The sequence below is a fragment of the Danio rerio genome, chromosome 8 (assembly GCF_052040795.2).
Source record: "Danio rerio strain M-AB ecotype USA chromosome 8, GRCz13ab, whole genome shotgun sequence".
Lineage (NCBI taxonomy): Eukaryota > Metazoa > Chordata > Actinopteri > Cypriniformes > Danionidae > Danio > Danio rerio.
The window spans coordinates 20,659,101-20,675,187 of record NC_141028.1 but is presented as its reverse complement, the minus strand read 5'-3'; the positions used below and the strand labels follow the sequence as shown (position 1 = coordinate 20,675,187).

The following is a 16,087-nucleotide window of genomic DNA, read 5'->3' as shown; positions in this document are numbered from 1 at the left end:
TCCCCATTATGGGTTTATGCCGAGGCCATATCTGTGCCAGAGTCCTCTCTCCCAACATTGCTTTTTACAGAGTGTAAATTGATTAAAAAACAAGGAAGCTGTAATTTTGTGGTAAGGAATTCGTTACGGATTTTAAATCAGATAAATAAATTTGACAAATTACCTAAGGTTTCAGTCAATACACTGATTTCACACAATTCTTCATTTAAACCTTCCCTGATTGACAGTACTTTTACAGCATGGAAAAGAAAAGGGCTATCTTGCATAGGAGATCTTTACATAGACAATCAATTTGCATCCTTTACACAGCTGAAGGATAAGTTTTCTCTACCACAGTCTCATTTCTTTCGCTATCTGCAAATTAGAAACTATGTAAAGGAAAATATTTCACAATTTATAAACAAACCAGAAAGTCATATTATTCAGAAACTTCTATCCTCAAACCCTAATACTAGACACCTAATATCAAGCTTTGTTTGTGTTTTTGAGGCTCCAATATGCACTAAGCACATTAAGATAGCTTGGGCCATGGATTTAAATGAAGAAGTGGCTGATGAGATCTGGGAAGAAGCCCTGTCAAGAATAAAAAAAGCTTCAATAAATTCGAGACATAAGTTGATTTAATTTAAAGTTTACAATCGCCTTCATTTCTCAAAAACTAGATTAAGTAAAATCTTTCCCTCTGTATCTCCTAAATGTGACAGATGTGGTAGAGCAGAGGGGACTTTGGCACATTTATTTTGGTTTTGTCCTGTTCTTTATGAGTTTTGGTCCAGCATCTTTGAGTTGTTTTCCAGTGCTTATGGAACCACTATCCAACCTGACTACAATTTGGCTATTTTTGGATATTCAAACATAATGGACACTTTTCCTTCAACCCAACAGCAAGCCCTGATGGTTGGCATGATCATAGCTAAAAAGATGATCTTACTTAATTGGAAGTCTCCAAAGGCTCCCTGTTTTAAGAGATGGTTGAATGAGCTGCTTTATGTCATTCAAATGGAGCGACTACGTCTTGTAACTTCACAGAAAAAAGCTGAAACCACATGGGGACCTATTTTAAGACTCTTGGGAATCTAGCATTTTACCTTTGGAAATTTTGATCTCTAACTCATATATTCATGACACTGACTTTGTAGAAATGTGAATACTGTCATCTTTTTTAAAAAAAATTTATGCTACATATGTCATGTGTATACTTATGTATATTTGATAACTGAGACGATTCCTCCCTTTGTTTTTTTTCTTAGTTTTTTTTGAGGGGGTGGGATGGGGCTAATGTCAATTATTTTGTATTGTATTTATTAATATTTTTGTATTATTATTTGTATTGCACTGTGTTTGTTAAAAATCTTATAAAAATAATAAATAAAACAAAATATTTAAAAAAAAAAAACAGGATCCATGCGGGGTATATTACCCGGTGTTTATCCAGAGCAAGTTGCCGTAACCGCTTCCTCACGCCGTCGTAACTCCTCTGTCGCTTATACACCTCCGTTGGCAGGTCAGGAAGAAATCTTATTTTGTTGTTTTGGTACATCACCTCTTTCTGTATCCGCGCAGCTTTTAAGATGTTTTCTCTGTCCTTGTAGTTTAAGCACTTGATTAATGCTAGTTCTCGGATACGTAGTAGAACTTTGGCTCGCTGTTGTCCGGTGCGCTCGCTCCAAAACCGGCGGCGTTATCTTGAGAGTATCCGCTATCTATTTTTCCATAGAGGAACATGCCTTCTACTTTCTCAGGTATGCCCAGTACGCGCAGGTTATTACGTCTGCTCCTCCCTTCTAAGTCTTCGACTTTGTTACTGAGGTTTTTTGTCTTGTTCTCAAGTTTTTCGATAGTTGCCTTCAGTGTTTGTATCTCGTCTTCTGCTGTGGATATTCGCTTTTCGGCCTCCATGATACGCCCACTACAGTCTTTCACGTCCGTTTGGAAAATTTATATTTCCGTCAGTACACACAGTAAAGTTTAGTTTCAAAGATGTTATGGCAAGCATGAGGTCCTTTGTTGATGGATTTTCCATGTTTATGACTTGTTCAACGTCCGCGGACATGTCAGCATGTGACTGCTCCGGTGAGCACGGCTCGCCTTCAGCTAACGTTAGCTCCTGGCATACCTCCTTGCAGCTCTCCACCGTTTTCATCTCTTTAGCCGCTTTTTTTGGCATGTTTGAAGTGATTTTCTCTTATGCTTATAATTTTGTCTCTTTATATGACCTATCTCTGGAATATTATGCAGGATTTATTGAAAAGCAATTAAGCACGAGGAAAACGCGTCTGCTCACCTTGCCGCCATAACCGGAAGTACTCAACTCTGCCGTTCTGATGCAGTTAGGGAGTTCATTCCACCAACTGGGCAAAATGAATGCGAGAGTTCGGGAAAGTGATTTCTTCCCTTTTTGGAATGAAACCACAAGGCGACGTTAATTCACAGAACGCAAGTTTCTGGAGGGCACATAGATCTGCAGAAGTGAGAGCAGATAAGAAAGAGCAAAGCCAGAAGTCGCTTTAAAGGTAAACATCAGAGCTTTGAATTTGATGCGAGCAGCAACTGGCAGCCAGTGCAAACTTATGAGCAGCGGAGTGACATGTGCTCTTTTAGGTTCATTAAAGACCACTCGTGCTGTTGCGTTCTGGAGCAGCTGAAGAGGCTTGATAGAGTTAGCTGGAAGCCCCGCTAGTAGAGAGTTGCAGTAATCCAGTCTGGAGAGAACAAAAGCTTGAACAAGGAGTTGAGCTGCATGTTCAGATAAGAAGGGTCGGATCTTTCTGATGTTATAAAGTGTGAATCTGCACGATCGAGCAGTTCTAGAAATGTGGTCAGAGAAGTTTAGTTGGTCATCAATCGTTACTCCAAGGCTTTTCACCATTTTGGATGCAGTAATGGTTGCCCCATCCATCTGGATTGAAAAGTTATGGTGTAGAGTCAGGTTGGCAGAAACTACAAGCATTTTCGTTTTCGCCAGGTTAAGCTGAAGATGATGATCTTTTATCCAGTGTGAAATGTCCGACAGGCAGGCTGAGATGCGAGCTGGAACCGAGGGACCATCAGGATGAAAAGAGAGGTGTAGCTGGGTATCATCAGCATAGCAGTGGTAGGAGAATCCATGTTTCTGGATGACTGGTCCTAGAGATGTCATGTAGATGGAGAAGAGAAGTGGCCCAAGAACAGAGCTTTGAGGTACCCCAGTGTTTAGATGCTTTAGGTTGGACACCTTTCCCCTCCAAGACACCCTGAATGACCTGTCAGAGAGGTAAGATCTGAACCATTGTATAACAGTGCCCGCTACGCCCAGTGACTCAAGCGTAGATAGCTGGATCTGGTGGTTTACAGTGTCAAAAGCAGCTGACAAATCCAGCAAGATGAGGACTGATGATTTTGAGTCTGCTTTAGCCAGTCTGAGATCCTCCACGACCGAGAGCAAGGGCAGTCTCAGTTGAGTGGCCTTTCTTAAAGCCGGATTGCTTGTTGTCCATGAGGTTGTTTTGAGTAAGAAAGTCCAGGACTTGATTGAACACTACTTTCTCCAGAATGAATGGAAGCAGGGATACCGGTCTGTAGTTTTCAAGTATTGTATGGTCCAGGTTGGGTTTCTTTAGCAGTGGGGTAACCCTAGCCTGCTTAAATGAAGTGGGGAATAAACCAGAGTCAAGAGATGTGTTAATTATGTGAGTCAGTGTTGGTATGACTGCAGGAGAGATGGCTTGCAAAAGATGAGAGGGAATGGGATCAAGTGGACAGGTGGTTGCATGGCTAGATAGCACGAGTTTGGACACCTCAGACTCAGACAGCTGAGAAAAAGAGGTGAGTGTGTGTGGTGTTGGTGGTGTATCTTGCATGTTTGTTGTAGGTGCAGCAAATTGAGCACTGATTTTTGCAGTTTTGGTGCAAAAGAATGTAGCAAAGTCATCAGTAGTAAGTGTGGAGGATGCGGGTGGAGGAGGAGGATAGAGGGAGGAAAATGTTTTAAAAAGTAGGCGAGGATTAGTGGCATTGTTGATTTTCAGACGGTAATATGTCTGCTTTGCAGAAGTAACCTCAGCCGAGAAAGAAGACAGAAGAGTTTGGTATGTTAAGAGCTGTGCAGGATTTTTAGTTTTCCGCCAAATTCTCTCTGCAGCCCGAAGTTTTGAGCGATGCTCACGGAGAGCATCCGAGAGCCAGGGTGCAGGAGGACTGACACGGGCTGGCCTGGATGTAAGAGGACATAATCTGTCTAGACATGATGCTAGTGTGGAGCAGAGTGTATCAGTGGCACTGTTCGTATCAAGTGCAGAGAGTTTGCAAGATGGAGGAAGAGAGTCTGAAACCAAGGTGATGAATTGACGAAAGTGAAGGAAAAAAAAAACAGGCTCAGTTTTACCATTTCTCCTCAGGCCAAACTTCTTGTGCAGAACTGCAGTCTAGGTGCCAGGGGCTGAAGAACACTGGACGTCCATCATGGAGAAGCTGCAGGTGTGAGTATGTGGCTTTACCATTGAGAGGTTATTAATATTAGGCTATTTGGTTTGCATTCTTATCACCCTTTAATGCAGTTTAATTGTTTCTACTACTATTATTAAAATTATTCCTGCCATTTTGTTGTGTGAGATACATTACCTGGAAGATTTTATTAGCAATAAATATGCAGTCAGCAGAATCATACATCATGTGAGTTGAAACACCACCTAAATCTGTGCAGGGAACTTGTAGCACCAGACTGCACATTTGACAATCCACTTATTAATATTTGTCTGGTGAAATGGTTTTAATCAGTAAGTATATCTCTTTTCAAGCATTATACTTTTTTGTGTTAAATTGGTTTATGTCTGTTTTTAACAACCCTGTCCCCATTTTTAAAAAGATACTACATTAATTCCTTATAAATAACTGATTAAATAGAACAGCAGTCACTTTATTATATATTTTTATTTATTTAAAATGCAAACTCAAAACATCATCTCAACAACATTTTAAAATGTCATGTGCACAGTAGAGAACAAGTGTTCTTGTACAGTGAAATTCTTTGGTTTCCACAATAAAATGCTGTACATGAATGAATAAACAAATAAATAGTGCAATAGCGCATAAAAAACTATCAAAAATTACAAATTGTATCAAAAATTCATAAAAATCTTTAAAAAAGAACCAAAAACGTCCTCAAACGAAGAATATGACTCAAAAATAATGACAATCCAAATTCATTTCCTCAGTGTCAGTATAGGGGGCACGTTCATGATTGCTGTGCTTTCTGAGAAAGTCACGTGTGGGCATCTGGAATCACTGCACACTGTTCATGAACGTGCACAATGTACTGACATTGAGGAGAAGATACAAATCTCACAAATTTTTTTTATACATTTTACAATATTCAAACAGAACCACTGAAGGCGTAATCTGTATATTATTAAGCTAAAATAAGACATCTGTGTGCACATAAAATACAAATAATGACTTCATTCAACAGTTCAGTTCCACAGTGTCAAGGGCACATTCACAGCAGAAGTCTTCTTGTACAATACAATTCTTTGGTTTCCACAATAAAATGCAGTACATGAATAAATAAATAAATAAATAAATAAATAAATAAATAAATGATTCATGAGTTCACACTTAGATAATGCTCTTGCATTAAGTGCTTGTGCCTAGTGCTATTATTTAATTCACTTGTGTCACATGTCTTTAGAGTGTGGGAGGAAACCGGAGTACCCGGGGAAAACCCACGCGAACACGGGGAGAACATGTAAACTCCACACAGAAAGTGCCAACTGGCTCTGCTAGGACTTGAACCAGCGACCTTCTTGCTGTGAAGCAGCAGTGCTAGCCACTGAGCCACCGTGTTGCCCGATCCTAGAATTGAGGAGGAGGGAGAAAGGATGGATGAGGGGGGGTCTTCCAAAATGAAGATAGGGAATGAAATTAGGCTGGATATTTATGTTAAAGTTGGAATAATCCGATTGGCTAGCTAATGATTAGCGATAGGGACCAGCTGCGGTCAATCATATCACATGCTCCTCTCCAAATTAGTTTGTGAAACTTTACATTTGTATCAAAAACAATTGTATCAAATTTATAAGATCTAAAAGAAAAAGAACCAAAAACCTCCTCAAAACGGACCATATGACTAAAACAAGAATAACGACTATCCACATTTATTTCCTCAGTGTCAGTATAGGGGGCATGGTCTCGAGCGCTGTGCTCTTTCTTTGCATGTCACGTTGCTTACGTATACCTCAGATGTGCCTGTGCTAGTTTTTTATGCAGAGGAAGTCGGGTGTAGGCATCTGGAAGGAGCTATACATCACTGCACAGTGCTCATGAACGTGCGCAATATACTGACACTGAGGAGAAAGATGTTTCACTAATATTTTCATACATTTTACAATATTCAAACAGAACCACCAAAGGTGTAATCAGTATATTATTAAGCTATGATAAGACATTTGTGTTTATATAAAATACAAATAATGACTTCATACAACAGTTTATTCTTATACATTTCTATACATTTCAAATCTGCCTGAACAATAGAGGCAGTTTCCTGGTAAAGATGAGGATGATTTTGCTGCTTTGGTCTTCACTGAGGAAAACAAAAGAAGAAAAAAAATGTTAGACATGTCCAGAATTTGTATATTTCACACTAAGATTGAACTAATCTTGTCTGTGAACAGACTCTTAAAGCTTAAAGCTTAAAGCTTGCCTTAATCTAAATAAGACTGTTTCAGCGTTCGTAATAGTCAAATCGCGAGCATACACAATGTTGAGTTTGTATCATAATTGATCATTTGCATGCACTTCTGATGCCTGTGACTGTATTATGACCTTAAAAGCTTTCAGGCGTAATAAATTGTACCTTTTCTAACTTTAACAACAATTCATTTGATTGAATTATTTTTAATATTCAGTTATGCTGCTCGAATACTGTTAAACTCGGAAAATAATATACCACTAACTGTATCTTTTTCTTCATTTTAGTTATAGATTGTTATGCTTGAAAATACTCTCAACACATGCAAATAGAGAAATGCACTGCAAATATCAGACCACATCAAAAATGTGTCGGCGGACCCCAATTATAGAGTGTTTATTAGATTTTATGGAGATGTACTCCCACTGCAGAATCACCCTAATCGATAAAATTGATCAAGTCATCTGATGGAATTGTATTCATATTGCAATATATATCGCAAAAAATCGTGCAGCCTGTAGAGTAGTATGTTTCCTAAGGGATCAGTTGTATTTACCTTCATCTGGTCTTCATTCACACCTTCTTCATCCACTCGTGCTGCATGACCTCCTCCAGTGTCTCCAAATTGTGATTCAGACACTTTTCAATCAGATCACAGCACTCTGTATGAGGAGAAAGAGAGATGGTTAGTAAACACTGCACCAAAGCTGACATTAATGAAGATATCTTCTGACATTTGTGAGTAAAACAAGCTAGTGTAAAGTCCTGGAAGGCCAGTGTCTTGCAGAGTTTTCCTCAAACACTCCAAGCTAATCAGTGGCTATATCTCAAATCACCAAGTACACTATTTGAGGGAGTAGCCTTTTCTAGTAATGTCCGAAACCATGGTGGAGGTTTTGAAGTGTATTTAATTCCCTCATTCATTTACATTCACTCCTTTGAGTAGACTAATGTAAGCAATGGAGTGTGACTTCAAGATAACTTGGATTCTTCAAGATAAGAGTTTGGAGGTAAACTCTGCAGGACGGTGGCCCTAAAATTGCCCCTTCCTGAGTTAATATATATGGTGACATTAGGGCCACAGTTTGATTCTGTTGTAGACATTGATGCCTCACTCACACTACCAGTGACTTTGTAGCTGCCTGTCACTTTAGGTAGTAATCTGCTCCAAATGTGATTGAGGCATAAGACTACAACAGGTTGAGGCATTTAAATTTATCAGTGTCTGTTTACTCACCGCTGGATATCTTGGGTTTAAATAAAAGGCGTGGTTGCCATTCATCTCTGGAGTACACTGGCGCTTTTCCGTTCACCATAAAATACAGCAGGTGGCCGACGCTCCAGATGTTCCCCAAGATGATGATCCTTTGTTCTTCATCCTCGCATTTGCTAGCACAGCCAAAGTCAATCACCTTGAGCTCCAATGTGTTTGTGTTCACCAGGATGTTTTCAGCATGCAAGTCATTGTGAGAAATTCCATGGTCAAGGGAGTGCTGGATTCCCAGGATTAACTGGTGCAGCAAGCAGCGTGCAATTGGTTCCTTCAGCGTGTGACGTCGCTTTACAAAGATCCGCAGCGATGTACAAGGTTTGGGGTATTCCAAAACAAGTGAAATGAACCCTTCTTGATCAAACCACTCGTACATTTCTATCAGGTATATGCTCTTGGGAGGATCTTTCAGCATGAGCATAAAGGCCACTTCTCTTAGTACTGGTTTGGAATAACCAGGCTAAAAAGAAAAAGAGAACAAGGGTTACTAGCTGTAGATGTGAAGAAAGATCGCCATTATTTAATGGATAAGTTCAACTAGACTTTCCTTCATGTTATTTCAACCCATAGAGAAGATATTCTCAATGAAGATATTTTAGATTAAATCTGAGAGCTCCCTTATCCTCCACAGACAGTAGCGTTCCTTAGGCACTCAAAGTCAGTTTCAAGTGTAATCATACGAAGCTCCAAGAACACTTATGAAACTGTAAAAAACTTTGTTTGACCAATTCTTCCACATCAGGTCAGGGTGTGCATTTACTACAGGTAATAAGACACTTGCGTCTCGCTGACTCTGACAGTAAATCAAACTGCTTGTAGAAAATGTGCACCCTGACCTGGTACAGGAGGGAAAAATTTGTTTTGACAATGTTTTTGGCTCCTTTTCGGGTCTCTGAATGCCCCTGGACCATTGATGTCTATGGAGAATGGGGGAGCTCTCAGATTTCATCTAAAGCAGCGGTTCTCAAACTTTTTTTATTAAGTACCACCTCAGAAAAAAATTGTCCCTCCAAGTAACACTATAATGACCAGTATTAAAATACAGTGGCGTAGTAGGCCTAATTAAGCACCTACAGCTCTGCACAGTTCAAAAACCAGGCAGAATAATTCCTATTAGTAAGAATATTTATTATTGTCAGCTGCTTTAAACATTATAAATATTTTGAACATTAACACTGTATTGTGCTTACAGGTAAAAAACAACAACAACAACAAACAGCCAAAATAAAATGTCAATGTTTTAATTATATGTGCTTTTTTATATGTAAAGTATTAACATATAGTAGCCTATTCGTCAACCTGGAAATGTTGCTTGGGCCTTATTAATATGGGCTATATGTCATCATATTCATATATAAATCATTTGTGATAAATTTTGAAACTTATCTTGCATGTATATATGACATATTTGATTCCTCCGCGTACCACTAGAAGGAAGCCCGCGTACCACTAGTGGTACACGTACCACAGTTTGAGAACCACTGATCTAAAGCATAGGTCTCAAACTTGATTCCTGGAGGGCCGCACCGGCCCTGCATAGTTTTGCTCCAACCCTGATCAAACACAGCTGATTCCACTAATAAAGGTGTTCAAGACTCTTTTGAACACCTCGATTATTAGGATCAGCTATATTTTTTCAGGGTTGGAGCAAAACTGAGCAGAGCTGCGGCTCTCCAGGAATTGAGTTTGAGACCTAAGCCCTAAACATTATTTTATTCGGCTTGAACATATTATTTCAGAAATGACTGGATTTTGCCTTTTAAAATTCAACTATGCAACAGTAATAGTGTCCAAACCAATAACGAATCAAATATTGAGTGAAGTTTTGCCAACTTACTACTGATATGTAACGGTCACCGTTTCTCTTGCGGATCCTCTTGATGGCAACCTGCAAAGCAAATATCCAAGTATTAGTTTTTCACGTATTATTGACAAGCTTGGATTAAGGGTACAAGTTACATAAGAAGCAAATTGTACACTAAGAGTTTTACCTCCTTGCCATCAGATTTACGGATTGCTTTGTAGGTTACGCCGAAGCTTCCAGTTCCCAGAATATCTCCCAATCTGTAGAGACTCTTCATAAATACTGAAAAAAAAGAAGAGGTTAAGTGTTTTCAATTCTCTCACACTGATATATATATATTACAGTATTACAGTATACAGATATATATATATACAAATATATTACAGTAGCATTTATAATAGTTCTGTTTGTCTCAAAATTGAATTTGACACTTTGTGTTTATGTCTTGTACATGACTTCCGAGTCCTGAAATCAGACTCACCTCTATTTGGTCCTGTGGCAGATGATGATTCCCCATTAGCTGTGTCCTGGAGCCCAGATGGTCCAGGGACAGGCTCTGAATCTGGATCTGAATCTGGATCTGAATCTATATCAATAGCAAACTGGCTCTTGCAGTTTCTAAGCTCATACCCTGGATTTGGAACCGGATTTACTGAATTCTGGCACCCAGACGCTCTAGGGACAGGCTCTGGATCTGGAACCAAATCAACAGTAAACTGCCTCCCAGGCGCTCTAGGGGCAGATTCTGGATCTGGAAACGGATCAACAGTAAACTGCCGCCCAAACATTCCAGGAGCAGGTTCTGGATTTGGATTCAGATCAACAGTATTCTTGCACCCAGGTGTTCCAAGGACAGGTTCTGGATCTGGATTCAGATCAACAGTATTCTTGCACCCAGGCGTTCCAAGGACAAGTTCTGGATCTGGATTCAGATCAACAGTATTCTTGCACCCAGATGTTCCAAGGACAAGTTCTGGATCTGGATTCAGATCAACAGTATTCTTGCACCCAGGCGTTCCAAGGACAGGTTTTGGACCTGGATTCAGATCAACAGTATTCTGGAGCCCAGAAGTTCTAGGGACAGGCTCTGGATCCAAACCAATCTCTACAGCGTTTGTGTGTGGATCCCCCTGTGGTGTTAGAGTCTCCACTCTTCTCCGTCTGCAGCAGAGGAACGGCTTCTTTATGGCCTTCCACACTCTCTTGAAGAAAGCATGGATTCTTCTCCTCCTGCTGCCTCCTGTTTGAACTTCTTAGTTGAACAAAGAAAAAAAGAAAATAAAAGAGAAAATTTGAAACATGACAATAAGTAAATGTATAGGCATATATAGGAAAATATTCATATGTTTCTATACGAAAATTTAAATAAACATTTTTTAAAAATTGGCCAGGCCAAGTGAAAAAATCAGTTTGTTAAGCCATGAAAAATATGTATTTATGACCACTTTTTAGTCATATAACACATTACACTGAATTTGATATACAAATCATGCTGTTCACATTAGTCTCTAGATTTTTATGATTTTCGAAAGTATTACATCACTTTGTAAACGTTCATTATTACCATTTGTTGAGTCTCCCCATGAGCAATTCCATGCAAATGTCAGTTTTCACCAAAACAGTAAAACAGTGTTTGTATGTTTGTTTGTGTGAGCAAGTATTTAACAGTACTTTAAACATACTTAAAAATGTCTGTCAATGTTTTCAAACTATTATATTTGATTTACCAAAGTTCCAAAGTGTCAATTTCACACGTCACATCCATAACGAAGCTCTTTCCTCATAAATGCAAAACTGTCAAATAAAATAAATCATTTTTGTTGTATAGAGAGGCAACTCTTATCCTTTTAATTAGCGTCGTTTATTTTGGGTTATGCAGTTGAATTCACATAATTTCTACAAAGTATGTTGTATACTGTAAACTCGCTAACTTGTTTTGGTCACATCCGTAACCCATTTATATTACTCAGTTAAAATATAACTAATGTTCACAGATTGATATTTTTCTGATCCCATAACTCTGTGGTTAGTTGTTTTAAAAAATATAAACAGATGTTTCAATGTAATGTTAACATACTGTATACTTCGGGAATTTATATATATATATATATATATTTTTTTTTTTTTACTGCAAATGTCACATCCATAACGCTGGAATTGCTCCCGTACAGTTTGATATAGTGCTTGGACCCAGAAGCTACTTTGCATGACATCACACTTAACAAGTGGATACTCTCACTTTAGGCCTTTTTACCTTACAACTTTTCTCATCCTGTTAAAGTGCACTATTGGGTATTTCTCATTTTTGTTTAATACGTAATGTTTGTTGTTTCTTTTAAACATTTATTTTAATTCCCCCAATACCTTTAAATGTCTCTTTAAACTTTACCCAGTTTTTATCATTGATTTAAAATTAAAAGATCGTTCCCATTAATAAAATGTTTCTATTCTACAGTGAAGTGGTTGCTGACAATCTCACCAGTTGTGTCGTTCTCTGGAGTGTTCTCCCGAGGAGAAATCTCATCCGGCATCTCCTCCGGCATCTTATCTGGTACTGTACCGGCATCTGAAGCTGCAGTCCAGTCTTCGTCCAGCCACGGACAGAAGTCACTGCAAAAGCTGATGATCTCCAAATGTGACCCTGGACAACAAAATGAGACATAAGGGTTCATTTTTAGAAACAGATTTATGCATACCACAATGTCTTCAAGAAACTTGATCTTAACATTCTGATGATTGTTGGGATAATAAAGAAAATCAATAATTTATTTTTGACTATTCCTAAAAACTTAGCACATGCAGAACACATTATGTATATACACACTACCAGTCAAAAGTTTTTTTTTTCTTTTGTTGTTGTTTTTTTAGAAAATGATTCTGTTCATCAAGATGGCATTTAATAAATGTAAAAAAAAATGTTAAATCGATAAATATTTATAACAATTTTAAATAACTGCTTTCTTATCGTATGTAGTTTCAAATGAAAATATTACTCCAGTCATTATTGATTTCATTACTATTACATTAATAATAATAATTAATATTAGAGTAATTTCTGAAGGATCGTGTGACTCTGAAGACTGCAGTAATGAAGCTGACAATTCATCTTTAAAATCACAGAAGTAAATGATTAAATTAAACAATAAACTTTTATTGAACCATTATATTACAGGCAATAACAGTTCACAATTTGCACTGTATTTTTGATTAATGCAGCTTCGGTCAGCGGGATAAGCTCATTTTAAAACCTTTAAAAATCCTACTGAGCCTAAACTTTTGACTGGTAGTGTATTTTTGTGTGTGTAATACATTTGTTATTGAAACAAACACATTTTGCATAACTCTTGTAATCTTATCAAGTAAACTATTTAAAATGGCTAACATTTGATTCAATTAAATGCATGACATTTCATTATAAAAAAAAAAAACATGCTTGAGCATCATTTAGGGTCTGTCTGCCTTGTTTTTTTGTCTAAAGGGAAAGGTGGTACAAAATTTGGTGGAGGTGGCCACCTCGCAGTTTTATATGCAGGAAAAAGTTCAGTTTGAACATCTTTTTCAGTTTTAATTGGAAATATATTGTGGTTTTTTAAATTAGTCTTGAGTGTCTGTGTGTGTGTTTATGGGGGGTCTGAATAAGAGTATTTAGTTGTGGCTAGAAAGGCGGATGAATTCGGGACTAAACCGAAGAATATAGTGCGTGTGTGAACGCTGGGCATTTAACGCTTTGACTAGGCCAAAGTCTCACTTTAGGGCAATTTACCTCAAACACAAATGTTCTGTTAAAACCCCATTATTATTATTATTTTTATTTTTGGGGGTTAGGGTTATGTAACGTCTCTTTTGTCATTTATACATTATTTTTATTTACTAATAGCTTTTCTTTCCCCAGTTTTTATAATTATTTTAAACCATAGACAACTTGAGTGTTTGCTGACAGGCTCACCGGTTGTTTTCTCCACATTAACAGAGAAGGGCTCATCGAGTGTCGTACTGGCATCAGACGCCGCAGTAAATTCCTCGTCCAGCCAAGAACAGAGGTTTCTGCAGAAGTCCATGTTTTCCAGCACTGGAGCCACCTCGCCGTTCACTCCTTCACCAAACACAGGTACTGTTGCTGCCATCGCGTGGACAACCACAGGCTGTGTCGCTTCACTCAGAAAGTCTTCGAGTTCACTCATGTGTTCGCTCGTAAAATAAGTCGACAGATGTTCGTTATCCATTAGATTTGGTGAAAATCTGTTAACACGTCCAAATAATGATCCTTACAGTAGTTGGATGATCACTGAACTGATGTAAGAAATGTAAGTTATGCGAGCGTTTATGTTCTATCGAGTGACGTCACTTTTGGAATATTTCGAACAGCGTCTCAGGGCCTCGTGTTTTTTTATAAATATTCTTTAAGTATTACTCCGCTTAGACTGTTTTGGGGTCATTTTTATTGATTTATTCATTTACAATGTATCGTCGTAAACAATAAACAACAGTCCCTGTCATGGTCTGCCTCAGAAAAAGCTTGTTGAATATCAATAACTGAAAAAAGGCATTGAATTGACAAGTGCTTGCATTAAAAATCTTTTGACATGTGATTCTAACACAATATCTTTCTATCTTTAATAGACAACTATTATCATTATTATTGACTATTATTGAGAAACAGTAAAATATACTTTAAAAAATGTAAACACAATGCCAGGAAAGACAATTTTGAATAAGATATTCGTTACAAATCCAAGAAGTATATTGAGAATGTCACAACAAAAGATGTAGTGAGGGTTCAGGTATGATTTGTGGCCTTTTATGTGTAATCTGTCGGTGGAATGGATGCGATGTGTAATTTAAAGGTAATTGAGGATTTCATTTCTCTAATTCATACAGCACAGTCTATTCAATTCAATTCATCTTTATTTCTGTAGTGCTTTTTTAGGTTAGATTGTGTCAAAGCAGCTTAACATAGAAGTTTGAGTAAGTTGAAATTGAAACCATGTCAGTCCAGTTTTCAGTATAAGTGCGGTTTAGTTCAATTCAGTGTGGTTTAATTTTCACTGCTGAAAGTCCAAACACTGAAAAGCAAATCCATCGATGCGCAGCTCCTCAAGTCCCAAACCAAGCAAGCCAGTGGCAACAGTGGTGAGGAACAAACTTCACCAATTCGTCACCTTAGAATTATAAGGTTCTATCTGATATTTTTGTCAAAATTGAGTTATTGACATATTCCTATTAAATGACAACTTATTTATATTACGGGATGTTTTTTATGTTGTTTACATTAACACTTTTTATTTAAAAAAACAAATGTTACACACATACTGTTTGTTTTATGAAATGCAAAAACTTTGAAGCTAATATCTCAAAATCATTCAGAACGCAGATACTTTATAATTCCAACATTTACATTTACATTTAGTCATTTAGCAGACACTTTTATCCAAAGCGACTTACAAATGAGGACAAGGAAGCAATTTACACAACTACAAGAGGAATAATGAATAAGTGCTATAGGCAAGTTTCAGGTCTGTAAAGTCTAAGAAGGAAAGCATTAGTAAATTTTTTTTTGTTTGTTTTTTGAGTACAGTTAGTGGTATATCCAGAGAGGCAATTGCAGATTAGGAAGTGAAGTGGAGACTAAATAGTTGAGTTTTTAGTTGTTTCTTGAAAACAGTGAGTGACTCTGCCGTTGTTTATTGAACAATGTGTTTATTGTTTTTGATTACACAAGACAGGTAACAGAAAAACACAATTCCATTTTGTCGCAATTATTTCCCACCCCAACAAAAGAACATCACTCTCTTCTCCCCTATACAAATACACAGAATTCTCTTACAAGAGACAATGTAAATGCAAAACAAATATAGTTTGGTACCCAAAAACCAAGTATACATTACTGTACTTTACTAATAAAAGTTACATTATCCAACAAAACAAAATGAAACACACACACAAAAATAAATAAATAAAAAAAAACACTATACTTAGTTACACTTCTTGTAATAAATGACCAATATTATTGTTATTAATGTAGTAATTAAACGGCTTCCAAATTTCTTCATATTTATCCATTTGGTTTTTAATAAAATATGTTACTTTTTCAATGGCCATACACAGTGGCATGGCATTAATCCAAGTTCCAGTAGATGGTGGATCAGGTCTTTTCCAGCGATCATTCTTTTAGCTTGTAGTATAGCATAATCTATTAATTTGCGCTGCTGGAGATTTAGTTTAAGGTTCTTTGGGTATAAATGTAGCAAAATCATTTTTGCATCTAATGGAATATTCAAGGGTACAATTATCTTTGTAATATTAATCACTTTCACCCAAAAGTCTCTAATAATGTTGCATTCCCAAA

At 37.5% G+C, this 16,087-nt stretch overlaps 1 protein-coding gene across 2 annotated transcripts; it reads right to left on the bottom strand.

The window, feature by feature from the left end:
* Positions 1–4,893: 4,893 nt before the first annotated feature.
* LOC147842620 (uncharacterized) lies at positions 4,894–15,737 on the bottom strand. Of its 2 annotated transcripts, none has more exons than XM_087264483.1 (8): positions 13,688–15,737; positions 12,221–12,382; positions 10,223–10,993; positions 9,929–10,023; positions 9,775–9,825; positions 7,905–8,397; positions 7,224–7,329; positions 4,894–6,559 (listed from the first exon to the last, which is right to left on the bottom strand). In XM_087264483.1, exons 1-7 carry the CDS (start codon positions 13,962–13,964, stop codon positions 7,241–7,243), a joined length of 1,938 nt encoding a protein of 645 aa, XP_087120609.1. In that variant the 5' UTR covers positions 13,965–15,737; the 3' UTR covers positions 4,894–6,559; positions 7,224–7,240. The 2 variants fall into 2 exon arrangements, with proteins under 2 accessions (XP_087120609.1, XP_087120610.1); XM_087264484.1 differs by having other exon boundaries at positions 10,223–10,990.
* Between the last annotated feature and the right edge of the window lie 350 nt (positions 15,738–16,087).

Bases quoted from the DNA above. Each gene is read 5' to 3' on its own strand.
- LOC147842620 (XM_087264483.1), bottom strand. From the start codon at position 13,964: ATGGATAACGAACATCTGTCGACTTATTTTACGAGCGAACACATGAGT. The intron at 12,383-13,687 runs GTGAGCCTGTCA...TTTGTTGTCCAG, and splicing joins TAATGTGGAGAAAACAACCG to GGTCACATTTGGAGATCATC. The intron at 9,826-9,928 runs GTAAAACTCTTA...TTTGCTTTGCAG, and splicing joins GTAAATCTGATGGCAAGGAG to GTTGCCATCAAGAGGATCCG.